A 16,624-nucleotide genomic window follows, 5' to 3' on the forward strand; every position below is an offset into this window, starting at 1 on the left:
TATCCCAGCCCTGGTCAAGCTGGGATCCCGGCACCCTGAGTCTCCAGACCGGCTCGTCAGTCTGGGCTCTCGGGGCCACGCCACCGGCTTGCCCTGGTCGGCCCTTATAAGGACAGCGAGCCAGGGGAGCTCTGGGGCCTATTCTAGCAGGTCTTCCTTCTTCTCTGGTTAAAGCTGAGCTCCGACCTCGAGCCCTCCGGCTCACCACCTTTTATAGGACTCGGCCCCCGGGAGGGGCCCATGGGGGATACAGGTGCGGACGTCGGTGCGAGCACCTCCCCTGTGTACGGCCGTAACCCCGCCCCTTGTGTTTGTTAGCCATCCGTGGCCATGCACAATTACACCTCAACATCCGTGGCCATGCACAATTACACCTCTACATCACCCCCCCCCTGTACAGCTCGCAGCCGTCCCCGGCTGCAAAGAAAATCAGAATAAAGGTGCATCCCCCCCGAAAACCGTGTGTGTGCCTCGTGTAATTTTAACAAGAACAAAGAGAACCATAACAAGAACAACAACAGGAAGAGAAAAAAAATAACCCGACGCACCCCCCCGAATAAATACCCCAAAACCAACATATATACACACACTCCGGACGCCTCCCCCCCCACTGTCCGCAAGGCCCCCCAACGGCCGACCTCACAATAGTCTGCGCGTTTTGGCGCGCGTTCTCGCGGCGGGCCCGTCACAAGGGCCCGTCCCGGCACGCTCAGTGGCGGTTGTTGACGATCCGGGTGCAAGAGAGTCTGGCGTCGCTGCCGAGTGACCCCCGACCCCTCCGGGAGGGGTTGGCGGGTGTGGACCCGTCACTCCTGTTGCACCTGGAGACGGAACAGTTGATTTCAGGTTAGGCGAGAGCAGCGACGTCGGGGAGTCGGCGGAACCCTCACACGTTTGGCCATGCGTGTGTGTGTGTGAACCACGGGGCGGCGCGATGAACGGTTTCAACCTTGAGGGGTGCACGTACCACCGACGCCTCCCCCATTTGACGCGAACACATTGCGGCCGCAAGACCTGTACGACCTCCACTGGCCCCCGCCACGGCCGTACCAACTTTGACGAGGTTGCCAGCGGCACCTGGGGAGAGTGCAACCATGCCCTGTCCCCTGGTTTCCATTTGAACACATGTACCCGCCCCAGCCGAAGCCTCTCGTTCGCCCTCTGGCGGAGTTCCGAATTTTGCACGGCCACTTCCCGCGCCTCAGATAATTTGCTGATGTTAAATTTAACGTGTTCGGACAAGTTAGACTTCGCCTGAGGCGCCGAGAGCTTCAGCTGGGTCGTCACAGGGGGGTTAGCCTCGCGGCCATACATTAAAAAGAAAGGGGAAAATCCGGTGGCCGCATGGGGAGCCATCCTGTAGGCCTGCAACACACCGGCTATGCGAAGGTCCCAATCTGTCTGGGATACCGACACCTGCTGGGACAGCATAGACGTGATGGTCCGATGCAGCCGTTCCACCATCCCGTCAGTTTGCGGGTGATACGGGGAGGTCCGAATTTTCTCCGTACCCAAGAGGTCGCACACCTCGCGGAGGAGTTTTCCCGAAAAATTCTTACCCTGGTCAGTAAGCAGCCGTTCCGGAGCACCCTTGTCGAGGACATAGCCCTGGACAAAGGCCTCCACGATGGCTGCTGCCGACTGCTTGGCCAGGGGCCAGGCCATAGGCCATCTCGTGAAGTATTCGACCCCTGTCAATAAATACCTATTCCCCCTGGGTGTAGCGGGAAATGGGCCGAGTGTGTCTAGGGCAACGAGCTCGTTAACCCGGGAAACCTTTATGGACTGCAGCGGAGGGTTGGACCCCCTAGCAGGTGGCTTCCGCTGCGCGCATTGCGTGCACGACCCCAGGAGATCCCCCACGTCCTTTGCCATGCCCGGCCAGAAGAAATCGAGCTGGAGCGTGGCAAAGGTCTTGTGAACCCCCAAGTGCAGAAGCCGCTCATGAACAGCCCATACCACCTTACCCCTTAATGCTGCAGGCACCACGAGCCGCTGGCGGCGGGTTTTTCCGTCCCAGTGCATTAAAAGACCCTGGAACAACCCCCACGAGTCAACGTTCGCCACCCCCTGACCAACCCCCCCGGCGCGACGGCGCAGAGCGAGAAGGGAGGTGTCCTCCATTTGGAGGCGTCCCCATTCCGCGACCGACAACCCCAGCAACGAATCCCTCCCTTCTTGCTCGATAGGACCCGAAGCCGAAGGCACATCGGCGGCGGCCACGAGGACCGAATCGGTGGTGACGTTCGGGGGCCTACAACGCCCCGAACCCAAGAGGCAAGCGCACTCCGAAGTGGGTGGCAACCGCGACAGGGCGTCAGCGTTCGTGTGGCGGACGCCCTTACGATATGTGGTGACAAAGTCATAGTCTTGGAGAATCTCCAACCATCGAGACAACTGGCCCGATGGTTGTTGAACCCGCAGGGCGTACTGTAGGGCCGCATGATCTGTACGGACGGTGAAACGCCGACCGTACAGATACGGGCGGTACTGCTGAATGAAACAAACAATTGCCAATAATTCCCGACGGGTAACGCAGTACCGTTGTTCCGCTGGAGACAGTACCCGACTACCGTAAGCCACCACATGCTCTACGCCCCCAATGAGCTGGGACAGCACGCCCCCGATGCCTGTGTTACTTGCATCTGTATTGAGCAAGAAGGGTTGTGAGAAATCGGGGTAATTCAACGGCGGAGCCCCCACCAGGGCATTCCGGAGGGCGCGAAAAGCAGCCTCCTCCTCCGGCCCCCAATGAAACCTGACTCCCTTGGACGTCAAGGCATGCAATGGTTTCGCGATCGTAGCGAAGTCAGCCACAAACCGTCGATAGTACGACGCGAACCCAATGAAACTCCTGACCTCTCCCACCGAGGTGGGAGTCGGCCAGGAGCTGACGCATTCCGTTTTGGCGGGATCAGTGGATATCCCCGAGTGCCCAACAATGTGACCCAAATACTGCACCGATTCGCGGAGCAAATGGCACTTCTGCGGTTTAAATTTTAAATTGGCAGCCCGCATTTTGAGAAAAACAGCACGCAACCTCTGGAGGTGTTCCTCGAAGGATTTGCTAAAGACGATGACATCGTCCAAGTAAATTAAACACGAATCCCATTGCAAGCCTGCCAAGACCAGTTCCATTAACCGCTGAAAAGTTGCCGGCGCAGAATGTAAACCCATCGGCAACCGGTTAAATTGGAAGAGACCTTGCGGTGTACGAAAAGCAGTCTTAGGTTTTGATTCGTCATCCAGAGGAAGCTGCCAGAATCCAGATAGTAAATCGAGGGTGGAAAAGAATCGCGCCCCCGCCAAGGCATCGAGCGACTCATCCATTCGAGGAAGCGGGTACGCATCTGCCACAGAAATTTTGTTCAAGCGCCGAAAGTCGACACAAAACCGCAGTGAGCCGTCGTGTTTTTTCACCAAAACGATTGGCGCGCCCCACGGGCTGTTGGAAGGGGAAATGATATCGGCGGCTAGCATGTCATCAACAGCCGATTTGACATGATCCTTTTCGGCGGGACTCAACCGAAAGGGATTTTGGCGGATTGGCGCGCTGTCACCCGTGTCAATATGGTGTCGCAGCAATTTAGTACAACCAATATCAAATTTGTGTTGACTAAAAACGTCAGCAAATTCATTCAGGAGAACTCGCAGCTGCGCACGCTGCGAGTCGGACAGGTCCACTGATCCCGCGCAAAGCGCATCCAGCCATCCGTCATCACAGTCCGAATGCGGTCGCGACGGAGGATCGGTGGTTACCTGACCCACGAGTGGTTCCTCATAGGGTACCGGCATTGCGTGTGCAAGCACGGTCCCTTGAGGAACCACGGCCGTTCGCGATCCTACATTAAGGACTGCAATGAAGGGGTCCCCATCCCTTCTCACCATGGTCTGAGCCGCTAGCAAATCGGGTCCATTGACCCCGGCTCGAGATGGTCCCAACAAGACCCCCCGATCCGCAACCCCTTCAGCAAACGGCCGACGCAACCTAAGAGGGACGAGCATCTGAGCCCCCGGGGGTACGCGCACAGTTTTTGTCACGAGCGCCTGCACGGTGGCAAACGCCCGACGCTCCGTGGTGGGGGAAGACAAAAATGTAACACGTCGGCCCGATGGGAGCTCGATGCACCCCTGGTCAATCAGGATACGGATGGGCATTTTGGCCAAGAAATCTGTCCCCAACAGGCACGGAACCGCGAGTGAGGAGGAAACCAAAACAGGCCCGGATAATTTAATGTCTCCAATGCAAATTTTGGCGCGGATTTGCCCAATAATGCCCAGCGAGCCCCCGTTAGCAGCATAGCATGGCACGTCAACAGGGAGCAAGGGACGACTTTGAACGGGAAGGATGTTATAAATCAAATCAGATATAATGGTCGCCGATGCCCCCGTGTCAATTAAAATCCGCACCTCTACCCCATAAATATGACCGACCACAACCGATGATCCCGCCGACGCAGCAACGACACGATGGGCGAGCTCCGACCACTGACCCGGTTGGAGCGCTCGCCGCATTTCAGAACAATCGCGCGCGACGGGCGGCGATTTTCGAGCCCTGTTTAGTTGAGCGCGTGAGTGTGTGTCGGATGTGTGCATGGGCCAAACGTGTGAGGTGCCACGACTCGCCGTATTTCTCTGCTGGAGCTTGGGTGGAGACGGCGTGGCGTCCTGACGAGGTGTCGCCCCGCGCTGACGGGGAGCCCAGCATCCTGACGCAACGTGGCCTTGCAGGCCACAGTTGTAGCAGCGTGTGAGCGCCCCAGATGGCCTGGGCTGCTCCTGGCGGCTCGGTCCATTCCGAGCCTGTGGTGCCGCCGATCTCCATTCCCCTCGCCGCTCCACCCCGCAGACCTCCTCCGATGGGAGGGCGGTGGCCGCCATGGCATGGCCGGCCACCCCCTTGGCCGCCTTGCGACGTAGGGACCGCAAGCCCCCATGGATGTGGCGCGCGACCAGCAGGGACGACATCTCTGCGTCGTCTTGAGCCAAGACGTTGACGTCCAGCTCATCAGCGAGTAGCAGCAGCTTCTCAGCCACCATGGCATCCACTCCCTCCTCGTCCATCCGTGGAAAAGCTGCCTTCGCCAGGGCCAGGAGAGCCGTCCGGAAGGCCAGGGGCGATTCGTTGGCGCCCCGATGCCGATCGTGGAACAGCTGCCTGCAGTCCGAAGGCGGCCCATAGACGGCTGACAGCAGCTGCAGCGCCAGGTGCAGCGTGGCGCGCTTTTCCTTAGGCGCCGAGGTGAGGGTAGCCAGGGCTTCGTTGTCCAGCATCGCCGGCAGCGCGCGTAGAGCCTCGGCGTCCGTCCAGTTCGCCATCTCTTGATGAGCGATGAACCGCCTCTTGAAGCCGCCCCAGTCTCCGTCCGCGCCCACGAATTATTTGAGAGGCGGCAGATGCTGCTGTAAGGCGACGTCCGTGGCTGCAGATCGCTCTCCGTTGCTCCCAGCAGATGATACAGTGTGGGCGGGCTGCGAGCATGGCATCGCCGGTCGCTCTGATTTTGACGCGCTGGCCGGTGTTGATGATGTCACGGCTTGTGCTTGGCGCTCAGCAGTCACCTGACACGGGCCGGCCCCGCCCTCTGCTCGCACTGTAGTGGTGGCGGGAAATTTAACCGCGAGCCGCGTCGGGGTGGCGGGAAACGTTGCCCCGCGTCGGCTGCTGTCGTCGTCCCGCGCAGCCCCTCCAGCCCCCAGCCGCGTGATCTCCTCCAACGCGGCGGCCGCGGCGTAGAGCAGCTCCGCCAGGCGGGAGTGAGCCAGCCGGAGTCCTTCGGCCGACGCATCTCCCCCTTCCTGTCGCAGCAGCGCGGGCGTACTCGGCCCTGGCTGCTCCGATCTGACCCCGGCCATCTCTGGTGGTGATTCGGCCGTGGCGTCTTCTATCTCCGACTCCCTGGTACGTGTCGTCCCTCGTGTGTCCATCGTTGAACGTTTTACTTCTGACGCCAGATGTAGTAAGTATGTAGGAGGCTTGACGACAGGGTCGGAGGCACACTTGTTTATTACACCAACTTGTGCACACACAGTAATTACGGGTCACTTGGCTACAGGGATACACAACAGCTAACCCCGCTAACCTATGCCCAAGTCCTCCACTACGGAGCTAGGGGAGGCTATCTATCCCAGCCCTGGTCAATCTGGGATCCCGGCACCCTGAGTCTCCAGACCGGCTCGTCAGTCTGGGCTCTCGGGGCCACGCCACCGGCTTGCCCTGGTCGGCCCTTATAAGGACAGCGAGCCAGGGGAGCTCTGGGGCCTATTCTAGCAGGTCTTCCTTCTTCTCTGGTTAAAGCTGAGCTCCGACCTCGAGCCCTCCGGCTCACCACCTTTTATAGGACTCGGCCCCCGGGAGGGGCCCGTGGGGGATGCAGGTGCGGATGTCGGTGCGAGCACCTCCCCTGTGTACGGCCGTAACCCCGCCCCTTGTGTTTGTTAGCCATCCGTGGCCATGCACAATTACACCTCAACATCCGTGGCCATGCACAATTACACCTCTACACTAGTAACGAATTGGCACGTTCTGTTTACGTGACAAACCTTGCTAATTGGCTGTGTTGACTGTTGGCGGTTTTAACGACACATTTATATATTTTGGCGATCTAACCCAAAAAAACTGTATTATGGAAAGTCTGGATAGTTTATCTGTTACTACAACAATGTACGGTCTTTTAATAGTTTTAATTACTTGGTCAGTTTCAAACTCTCGTGTTATTTGATTTGGTTTTGGCATTCAGTGCCCTGTTTATTTGTGTATCATTGTAACCGTTCAATTGCAACGCTGTTTTAACATGTTTAATTTAGCTTTTCAGACTATCACCATCTGACAATTTCTTAGCCTGATGTATGAGCATCTTGATGAGAGAGGGTTTCTGTGTGGGATGATGGTGTGACTCTGCATTCAGAAAGGCATCACTGTATTTTTTTAATATTAGTAAATGCTGCGTGACCATTTCAGCCGTGGCCGAGCAGAATATCCAAAAATGGGAGACTTCTGTCAACGTACACTCCATTGTGAACTAGATGGTCGGGTTTGGAAGTAAAGATGATTTAGAAATTCGTTAAATATATCTTTGTCGTGTGGCCAGACCACCAGTGTGTCATCCACATATCTAAACCAAGCAGAGGATCTTATTGTGCTTGAAGCTATTGCTTTTGCTTTAAAAAATTCCACGTATAAATTTGCAATCACATGAGACAAAGGAGAGCCCATTGCTGCTCCTTCCTTTTGTTAATAGAAATCATCTTTCCACAACAAATAGGTGTTCGTAAGACGGTGTTCAGCTAGTCGTGGGATATCTTTGGCAAAACCTGTGTTCGTTTCCAGAGTATCGAGTAATTTAATTTACTTGTTGACTGGAACTCTGGTGAACAAAGAAGTCACATCAAAACGTACAAGATTATCATTGAGGTTAAGCTTAATATCATGAATTATATTTAAGAGATGTTCTGAGTTTTTAAAGCCCAAAAATGTGCATTGTATTTATAAAAGCTCTCAATGCATGATACGAAACCACAATTCTAGATATGAAGTTTTCGTGACTGCAAGGGTCCATACTCTTTGTTTTTTTCGGTAAAGTCACGTGGGTAAAAAATTAAATAAAAATAAATTAAATCACGACGTTTCGGAGGCAACACCAGCTTCAGGTGGCACCGTCACAGCAAAATTACTGTATCAAGTGGAGAGAACTATAAGACACGAGACTATATACAGATTAAGGGGGGGGGGGGGAGGAGCCAGGATGGGCCGTGGGGGAGGGTTAAGTTAAGGAGGCTTTAATCTGTATATAGTCTCGTGTCTTATAGTTCTCTCCATTTGATACAGTAATTTTGCTGTGACGGTGCCACCTGAAGACGGAGCTTGTGTTGCCTCCAAAACGTCGTGATTTATTTTAATTTTATTTTTTACCTACGTGACTTTACCAAAAAAAACAAAGAGTATGAAACCACAAGTTCAAAAGAACTGCACGTGGCCATTTTGTCTCGAATAAGCTTTTTGAGAGCCTTTGTACATGCAACCTAGTGCTCGGTGTGTGTTTGTTTAGTTAAATATATTTGCTTTTTTGGCCTTCCGTAATGCTTGTGATTGGTTCTCATGATTTAAAGACTTCACAACAAATAAAAAACAAAGCTTCCTCTAATTGCATTTCACAGTTGCGAGCTTTTTCTGCCCATCTGTCTTAAAAATGGGGCTACTGCTTTAAAAACGGTGACATCAGTTTTTGGGCAGCAATTCGTGTCTTTGGTTATCAACGCATCTTTTGTCACAGTGGGGGCCCGGTGGGAAGTCAACAAAGGAAAGCAGCTGCTGATGTATCTGCGCTGATACCTGGTGTTGTGGCTGCGTTGGGCGTAGTGGATGTAGTTGTTGTAGTAGCGGTGGTTGTAGCAGCGGTGGTTGTACCTGACCGGATGGTAATGATAACCACCGCCTCGCCCCAGCCCACAGAGTTATTGGCCCAGCAGTAGAACGACCCAGAGTCTGACTCCACTAGTGGCCGCTTAAAGGACAGGGAGTTGCCGCTCACAACCGTCCCGTTGGGCAGGGAGCCGTTTTTCCTACGAGCAATCACACCACAACACGGAGTGTGACACACGGTCAGTATCATGTGATTACACTGCTGCAGAAACTGCGAAGAAATGTAATTAGATGTATGTATGTTGAACTTCTTTTGGAACGTATGTCGCGAACCGTGGTAATCTGAGGTGCGGGGAAAGGAGAACAAAATAAACACAAGCAGTTCTAAAGAAATTCGTTTTCAATAAAGAAGTATGGAAAAACATGTTGCACTAGCTTTTTTGCCATCCAAGGACGGGTGTATATTGCAGTAAATCTGAAATATTAAATAGAAAAATTATTCAGCTCATGATTATTAATGAGGGGGGGGGGGGGGGGTTGCCCCATGTGGAGTGACGTCACCCGCTAATGGTTATTGGGGAAGGGTGCGGCATGTGGAGTGACGTCACCCCCTCATGGTTATTGTGGAGGGGTGCGGCATGTGGAGTGACGTCACCCGCTCATGGTTATTGTGGAGGGGTGCGGCATGTGGAGTGACGTCACCCGCTCATGGTTATTGTGGAGGGGTGCGGCATGTGGAGTGACGTCACCCGCTCATGGTTATTGTGGAGGGGTGCGGCATGTGGAGTGACGTCACCCGCTCATGGTTATTGTGGAGGGGTGCGGCATGTGGAGTGACGTCACCCGCTCATGGTTATTGTGGAGGGGTGCGGCATGTGGAGTCACGTCACCCGCTCATTAATGAGGGGAGGGGGTGCGGCATGTGGAGTGTGCGACCTTGTGCATTAGTGTAAATTTCCACGCGGGAATAAATATTAATGAAGGGGGGGGGGCCTCTTTTGCAGTGACGTCACGTACGGATTTAGCACTGCTGCGTATATTTATTTTTTACCGTCATTTTCTGTAACGAAACGTCATATTTGAAGCGACTTTGCGTAATACATTATTTAATTCAGCTCGACCTTCCTCTGCCTTATAAAAATCCACCCACTCATGAATATTAATAAGGGGGGTGGGCCTCAGGTGGAGTGACGTCAGGCGCGAGTCGGACAGACATTTCAGGGTGATTATAGTCAGTAATAAAAGCCACGGAATGGGGGAGGGGGACCTACATCTAGTCGTCATTTGAGAAAGAGCTGTAACAATGGCAGCTACAGTTGCCTTGCGTTTACACGCGTTTATATAACGCGATTGTAAAATACCATGTTTGATTAATTTACACTTATTTTAGTTTTGCGCGCACTGTCATTGAAATGATGTGCTCTACCGCGTTGGCTATGGTGTACGGAACACGCTGCGAGCTAATCGTTAGGCAGCAAAGTTCAGTAGCAATGCTGCCTGAGGTGCAGCGGTACGACAACAACTACAGGCGCGGGCAGTAGCATCAGCATCGCCTTCTCACGCGCAATTTGTACGATCTTGTCCACGTGGACTTTGTCTTGTGCACACAATTGAACCCGCCATTATCTCCATCACCATCGTTACCCGATGAAGACGACCCTATTTCTCTCCAGTAACCCCACCAACTCTCTCCACTCCTCCCCTCCACCAGCGCCAGTTATGCCGTCACACTCGAGCATCTCACTAACGTGTTAAAATATGTTTGTTTTACCTTATTTACTATACATGTATTTAATACATGTATGGTGGTATTGTAAATATATGTACCGTCACCAAATTAATATGTAGACATGAGAATGAGGTTCGATGGCATGCTCTTCCTCACCTCAACCATTTCCTTTATTTATTATGGAAAAGTTACGTTTAACTTTCGTGATTTTGAGTCACGTGCCATTTTTCAAGAACAACTCCCCACATAAACAAGAGGTGGCCTTAATGACAGTTTATTGCGGTCCCTTACCTGTCCCACAGGTAGTGCGTGCTGTTAGGGTTCCCGTCTGCTTCACAAGTCAACGAGGCTCCTTCCTTATCCACGTACCAATTGCCATCGTAGCCAGCGATGCTCACTCTCGGTTTGTCTGCGAATGGAGGAACATGTGCGTGCGTGAGCAAGTCCATACACATTTCTCTGGTCGCATTTGAGCAAATTTTAATTGTAATAGTGGCGAAACATCAATTGAGGGCTATTTTGGACGAAAAAAAGATAACTCGTATTCTGAAGAACTCTTCTTATCCGTGGCAACTGTAGGTTCCACAAATTTGCGAATAACAGGAGTCTCGTGACAAATTCATGTTAACCACGGCGTTATCCACTGCTCTAGGGCGTTACGTCATTACCCAATGTATCCGTGCCTTTTTTATTTTATTATTACACGCTTTTATTTAACTCACTCCGTCTGTTGTATCCTCAAAAAAAATCTTGTAACTACATTTTTACCCACTTCCCAATGTGCTATCGACTGCAAACTTGAAATAGCTATGTCATACTGATGACAACACTATATTCTATCATAAAAAAAATCCAAAACATATTTTTTTACATTTTACACGCTTTTATTTAACGTACTCGTGTGTTGTCGTATCCTAAAATCTTGTAACTCAATTTCAACCGTATTCCCAATGTCGTATCGACTGCAAACTTCGTATAGGTTGGACCAGATGACGCTTTTGGCGTCATCTGGTCCAACCCATGTGAGACTAGGCTCTAAGAAAAGCTGTCTCGGGTGTGGACCAATCAACTTCAAGGACAGTGCACATTATCAGAGTTATGTCTTTTGTTTGTATTATGACTGCAGGTATTGCGGTCTATGCAAACATGACTCCTTGTAAAAAGGTGTCAGTTTTGTTGCCAGATAGAAGGGTAAACAACCAATTATCAATGTGAAATGTCTACAATGGACTCAGGGCTGACAATAGAGATGACCACCAATCTAAGCTCATTTAAACATCTCGACAACTGAACTTTCTGACTTATTGTTTATTTATCATGCCCACAACTCACAGTGGATGTTGAGGGTCGTAGAGTACTCCACTGGAGAATCGAGGGCCCGGTGCTCCACCCTGCAGGTGAGTATCCTCCCGTGGCTCTCGTACGTGGGCTCCAGCCAGTAGCGGCTCCTCACCATCACCGTGCCGTTCGGCGCCACCTCTGTGGTCTCATTGGAGCTGCCCTGATGGAGGCCACTCCAGGTAATGGAGGCTGCGGGTTTTCCTTCCTGAGCGACGCACGTCACCACGGTTACCAGCCCCATGCCGTCTACCAAATTGTTCGGGTTCAACTCTAGGGAGGCTTTTGGGGGAACTGGGGCACAGAGAAACAGAGACAAAGAGAGACACAGACGGTTAAGTGCTGGCCTCTACTGTTTGGAGCAGAGGTTACTAAAAGAGATCTCAGAGGTAGCTCAAAATTATTCGCTTCCGTGGGCCGTTCTGTAAAAAGAAGGGACACGCTTAACCCTTCCCCCACTGAATGATTCCATTCCAATAATGTGCATACGTGTAGTCATTAGAACTGAAAAACTAAAATGCAAGAGGACGTGTAGCACAGTTTGGCGCCAGCTATCAGAGTATGCTTGTGTCACAACGGTTCTCTGCAATGAGTACAGTGTGTTTAAAAATAACAGTGCTACACATCTGTAAGTAAAATGAACACTGAACCGCTTGCACTTTCCGAGATTCAGAGGTGAACGGGACACCACCCTGCAACCTGCAGACGTCTCAGAACGGGGTAGAGTTAACGATCTCGTGACACCACAATTCGAGACTAACGGAGTGGTAGCCAAAGGAGAGAATGTGTCCAAGAGACCCTCCACCGTGGAGATGGAGCCGTTAATATCAGATCGTGTGCAGGTGTATCAAGGTGGGCTTGGTGTATAGGTACCACTTTTTCTGAGGTCAACATTGGTCACCTTATGGAGAGACTGGTTCCACAGCAGAGAAATATGTTCACTGGTGTTTTCGGGTATCACGTAGAGGCGGATCTGCAAACTTCCCAATGTAGCATTTCGCGCTGTGCGAAAAGTGTTCCCCAATGGTAAGGCGTTTTATGGCGGCAATGCGTCGTGTGAACACCACGCGTTATGCGAGGACTGCCCTGTACTGGTTTCTCGGGGTCGAGTGGTGGAAGGGCGATAGCCCACATCCCTTAGGGCTTAGGTCCTACCACCAGTACCACCGTCATGCTCGTGTCAGCTGAGTGAGACTGGGACTTTATAAAGGGTTTGTTTAGAATAGCGTTGTAATAAAAAGGGAACTTGTCACGGAGCTTTTCCTCCTGGGAGATACAAATACGCTTGTAGTAAACGGAGTCATTGTTAATTTTTTTGGAACTGCTACATTGTGGATTATGGTTGAAAAACCCCCCTCCCCTTTGTCCCTGGTCTACCCTTAGTATGTTAGTTATCCCGCCCCCCTACGTGGGGTCCCCACTTGGCTGGGGCTGCCGGCCCAACACCCCTCCCCCCTACGTACAGTCTCGTTGCGCTGAATTGAAATTCTCGCGGATATTTCCCCCACCCTCTAATATTCCCCCCACCCTCTAATATTCATCAGCGCATTGTACCGGGTTCATGTTTAGTCGCATTAAAAAAACTGCCTCACCGTTCACAGTGAGGTTGATTGTTGCTTGAACGTCGTCATCAAGAGTGGCAAAGATGCAGGAGAAGTCTCCCTCGTCCCCGAGACGGAGGTCTTCAATGCGGATGGATCCGTTCCACAGTTCAGAGGTGTAGTTTGTGAAGTTGAGTCGCCCGTAGAAGGTGCTATTGTCAATTCTGTAACCGCTGGAAAGGGCAACGGCGATTCTCACTGAGGCGTCTCCGTTTACTTTCCGCCAGGTTATACTCCCAGGTGTGTGTGTCCCCGTGTAGACGCATCTCAGGGTGACCTCTTGCCCACGGTTCACATTGACAAACTGATCCACATCCACTTGGGAGGTTCCCAAGGTCACCAAACCTGCAGGGATAGAACAGAGAGAGCGCAGTCTACGTTTAAAGGGTTGTGAAGTACACATCAGTCTGTAATTGTTATCTAGAAACCCATTAGAGACCGGTCCATCATACTGTTGTCTTCAGACCCACAATAAGTAACTTTTTACATCTTTGCTATGTTTGGTTGAAATGTTTTAATTGCATATCATGCAATGCCCGTATAGTAAAACCATCGTATATATTTTAGGTTTAAGAGTGGTATGTGGGTAAAACAAATTACGATTCTACTTTGTAATCCTGGCAATTTGTAATATCTGCTCATCTTTGCTTCACATACATGACCACACTTATACCTGAATTCAACTTTCCTTCATACTACATTGTATTTTTTTAAGTTACACTATGATATATCATTGTTAGTATGACTAGAACGCTATAATGAGCTTCTATACCCCTATGAGCATATAACAAGGCATGCTCCTGACTCCATAAGATCATGAAAGCCAAGCTGGTTAGAGCCTGGATAAGTGGGTTAGAGCCTGGATGGGTTATCACCATCTCGCCATCGTGGACGTCGCGGTAGCAAGATGTTAACTACCTCGCCTGGTATACAGGAGATCGTGGGTTTGATCCCGACCCTGAAGCCTGCTGTATATTTGGAGTTTGCATGTTCTCTCTCTCTCCCCCCGTGGTCGCATGGATTTTACCTCTGGGTCCTCCAGTATTTCCATTTACATTTCGAATCAACATGCGTTTAGAGTATTTGCCTGCAATACATTTCTACTTGATAAGCCATTTAATTGAGCTATCATTTGTGGCCAGGTCACCTTTAAAAAAGGGCTACATAGCTCAGTGGGCCTTACCTGGTAAAATAAAAAAAAGTTTATAGTTTACCATGCATAACAATCTGTTGTAGGCAGTGGTTAGCAGAGGGCAGTGCAGCAAATCCATTGTTATCCTGTACTCCCCCCACCTTCACCAACCCGTACTGACCAGCGTGGTGAAGTATGGTAAAATAACCATCACGACCCGCATGGCGTAGGAACAGCCTCGTCCAGCAGTGGATCGAGAGACAGGTTGTATGTGAACTCCTACACACATGGTAATGTTGTCCATTTTCCCAGTAAGGATATCGCATCATGTGATTTCAGATGCACTTCTGTGGCCATCTGAAACGCTCTTCCAAAATTAGGAAATCACTGGAGCTATGCACTTTTACATCGAAATAGAAAAATATTTTTTTTACAACTGCTGTTTGTGTTTAGTTGTCCTTCCGCCGCACCTCCAATGAGCACGGTTGGCTACGTACAGTGCGAAAGAAGTTTACCATTAAATACAAGAAGTTCAACATATAGGTCGCTTCTGGAAAATAGCTCAGTGTGCCCTGGTACAGTTCAATTAAATTAGTTTCAGAGTTTAATTTAGTTTCTAGTGAGCCAGAGTATGTCGGCTCGACACCCATGGGTAGGGAGTTTCACATCACAACATTTCTGCGATCCACCAACCCTCGCCCCCTCCAGTGCTTTGGTCAATGCTACTTAATGGGAGTTTTGGCTTCATGCAACAGTAAAGAGAGAACCAGGAGATGGGCCCCACCGCACATTACGAGTGGACGACACTTAAGAATATGTACAGCTGGGTCATAAACCAAGATCCGTTACACACAGCGACTATCCACCTCGTAATCTACGGGGGGGGAGGAGGTTGGAGTTAGCACCCAGGGTGATCTCTGTGTTATCTAAGTATAGTCGTGTTCTCCTATAACGCGGTAGTAGTTGCCTTCCTGAAGAACACGGCGTTATGGTAAAATCGCGCTCGAATATATAAAATAGGGGGTAACGCACAGTCCGTGATAATACGTGAGATACGTACACAGGCTGAACAAAGACTGAGGCCCGTGGGTAGCATCTAGAAGCATCCAGTAGCATCCCACATTGTGTGATGCTACGCCGAGGCAGCCGTATGACCGCTTATTCCTACTCATGCGACGTAGTTCCATTCACTTAATCGCATGATATCCAATTCGCATCTGTGTTATATGAAAAAAAATGTTCCCGAAGACATTAATCGCGTTATATCTAATTCGCGTAATGAAAAACAACACAGGTTATAGGAGAACGGACTGTACTTTGAATATAAAGCTCAATCATAGTCAGTAATTGTCACTCATTTAAATCTTAACGTAATAAGCTATGATAAATCCACTTCTGGACGAAAGCCTCCCCAAGCCACCACCATTTGTCGCAGTCCAGAGATGTAACAATCCAACTTCAATAGATTAACCAGGTACACACTTTATAACATAGACACTACAATTCCCGATGAGATGTGAACAACAGAATTTAGTTTTAAAATAAAAACTCGGTAAAGAAGGTTGCAAATTTGGGTTAGGGATCTATTTTAGAACAGCTACGTAATAATCATATACATTTGTAAAGTGGCGCATTTAATCCATAAATCCCAATGCGCCGCCACCGTGTATGGAAAGCAGGAAATAAACAGAACGTGCAGGGTAAATGGCCAGGACTAGGCAGGAAAGAAGAGGCTATTTGAAAGAGGTAAGATTTCAAGATAGACTTAAATATATACAAATATATTTCACGACTATGATTGTCTTACTAGCAAAAGCAAACCGTTTCAAAGTTCGGGAGCTGCATTGACAAAAGCTCCATCACTTCAGTACAATAAGTTCACTTAAACAATTAACGATATCTGTTGGAGGGCCAAAACTGTAGAGCCACGCGAAATGAAAATCCTATGGAGTAGTGAGTTTATCAAAGCAGGCTTACCGTAAAGCACCAATAGCCGAAACGGTCCTTTCATATTTCACACGGGCAGCACCAAGTTCTTTAATTTCCACTCATCCGGCCTGCCTGGAGGTCGACTGGTTTTCACGACGCGCACGACCCGAGCTCACTCGGACTCATGGCAGCGCCGTGGACTTGGGACTGTGTGATTAACCACGCGCCTCCTTAATCGATAAACACTGGTCACTCATTAACCAGGGAGACACGGAAAACATCGCTCAAGAGATGCGCTGGCCTAGTGGGGTTGGTCATAAAAATACGGGCGGAAAGGTTCAGCACACTAAGCGATTCGATGTATTGTCACCACCAGGGTTGTGATTTGTATTCGAGATTCATCTGTCTTTTGTCTTGTTTTTTTACAATCTCCAATTAGGTTGAATGTCATGGGACTGTTGGGGCCGCTGGTCCCCGAAGTCCCTCTGTGGGGGCCGTTGGCCCCCGGGGTCCCCCCCGCCTGCATCCCCTAT

General features: G+C 50.5%; 1 protein-coding gene across 2 annotated transcripts in view; it reads right to left on the reverse strand.

Annotated features, from left to right (window-relative positions):
• Positions 1-16,297, reverse strand: part of LOC133358490 (nectin-3-like) — a 38,114-nt gene extending 21,817 nt beyond the window's left edge. The window contains exons 1-5 of one of the 2 annotated variants that reach the window (XM_061576828.1): positions 16,140-16,297; positions 13,022-13,375; positions 11,424-11,723; positions 10,383-10,500; positions 8,408-8,562 (exon numbers count right to left, since the gene is read on the reverse strand). In XM_061576828.1, coding sequence (XP_061432812.1) covers positions 8,408-8,562; positions 10,383-10,500; positions 11,424-11,723; positions 13,022-13,375; positions 16,140-16,173 — 961 coding nt within the window. In that variant the 5' untranslated portion in view covers positions 16,174-16,297. Of the gene's footprint in view, positions 1-8,332; positions 8,563-10,382; positions 10,501-11,423; positions 11,724-13,021; positions 13,376-16,139 lie in introns of both variants that reach the window. The other variant, XM_061576827.1, reaches the window with a different exon arrangement.
• Positions 16,298-16,624: the final 327 nt, after the last annotated feature.

Source organism: Lethenteron reissneri, chromosome 62 (assembly GCF_015708825.2).
Source record: "Lethenteron reissneri isolate LAM-NWPU_2019-01 chromosome 62, ASM1570882v1, whole genome shotgun sequence".
In the NCBI taxonomy this organism is placed as follows: Eukaryota; Metazoa; Chordata; class Hyperoartia; order Petromyzontiformes; family Petromyzontidae; genus Lethenteron; species Lethenteron reissneri.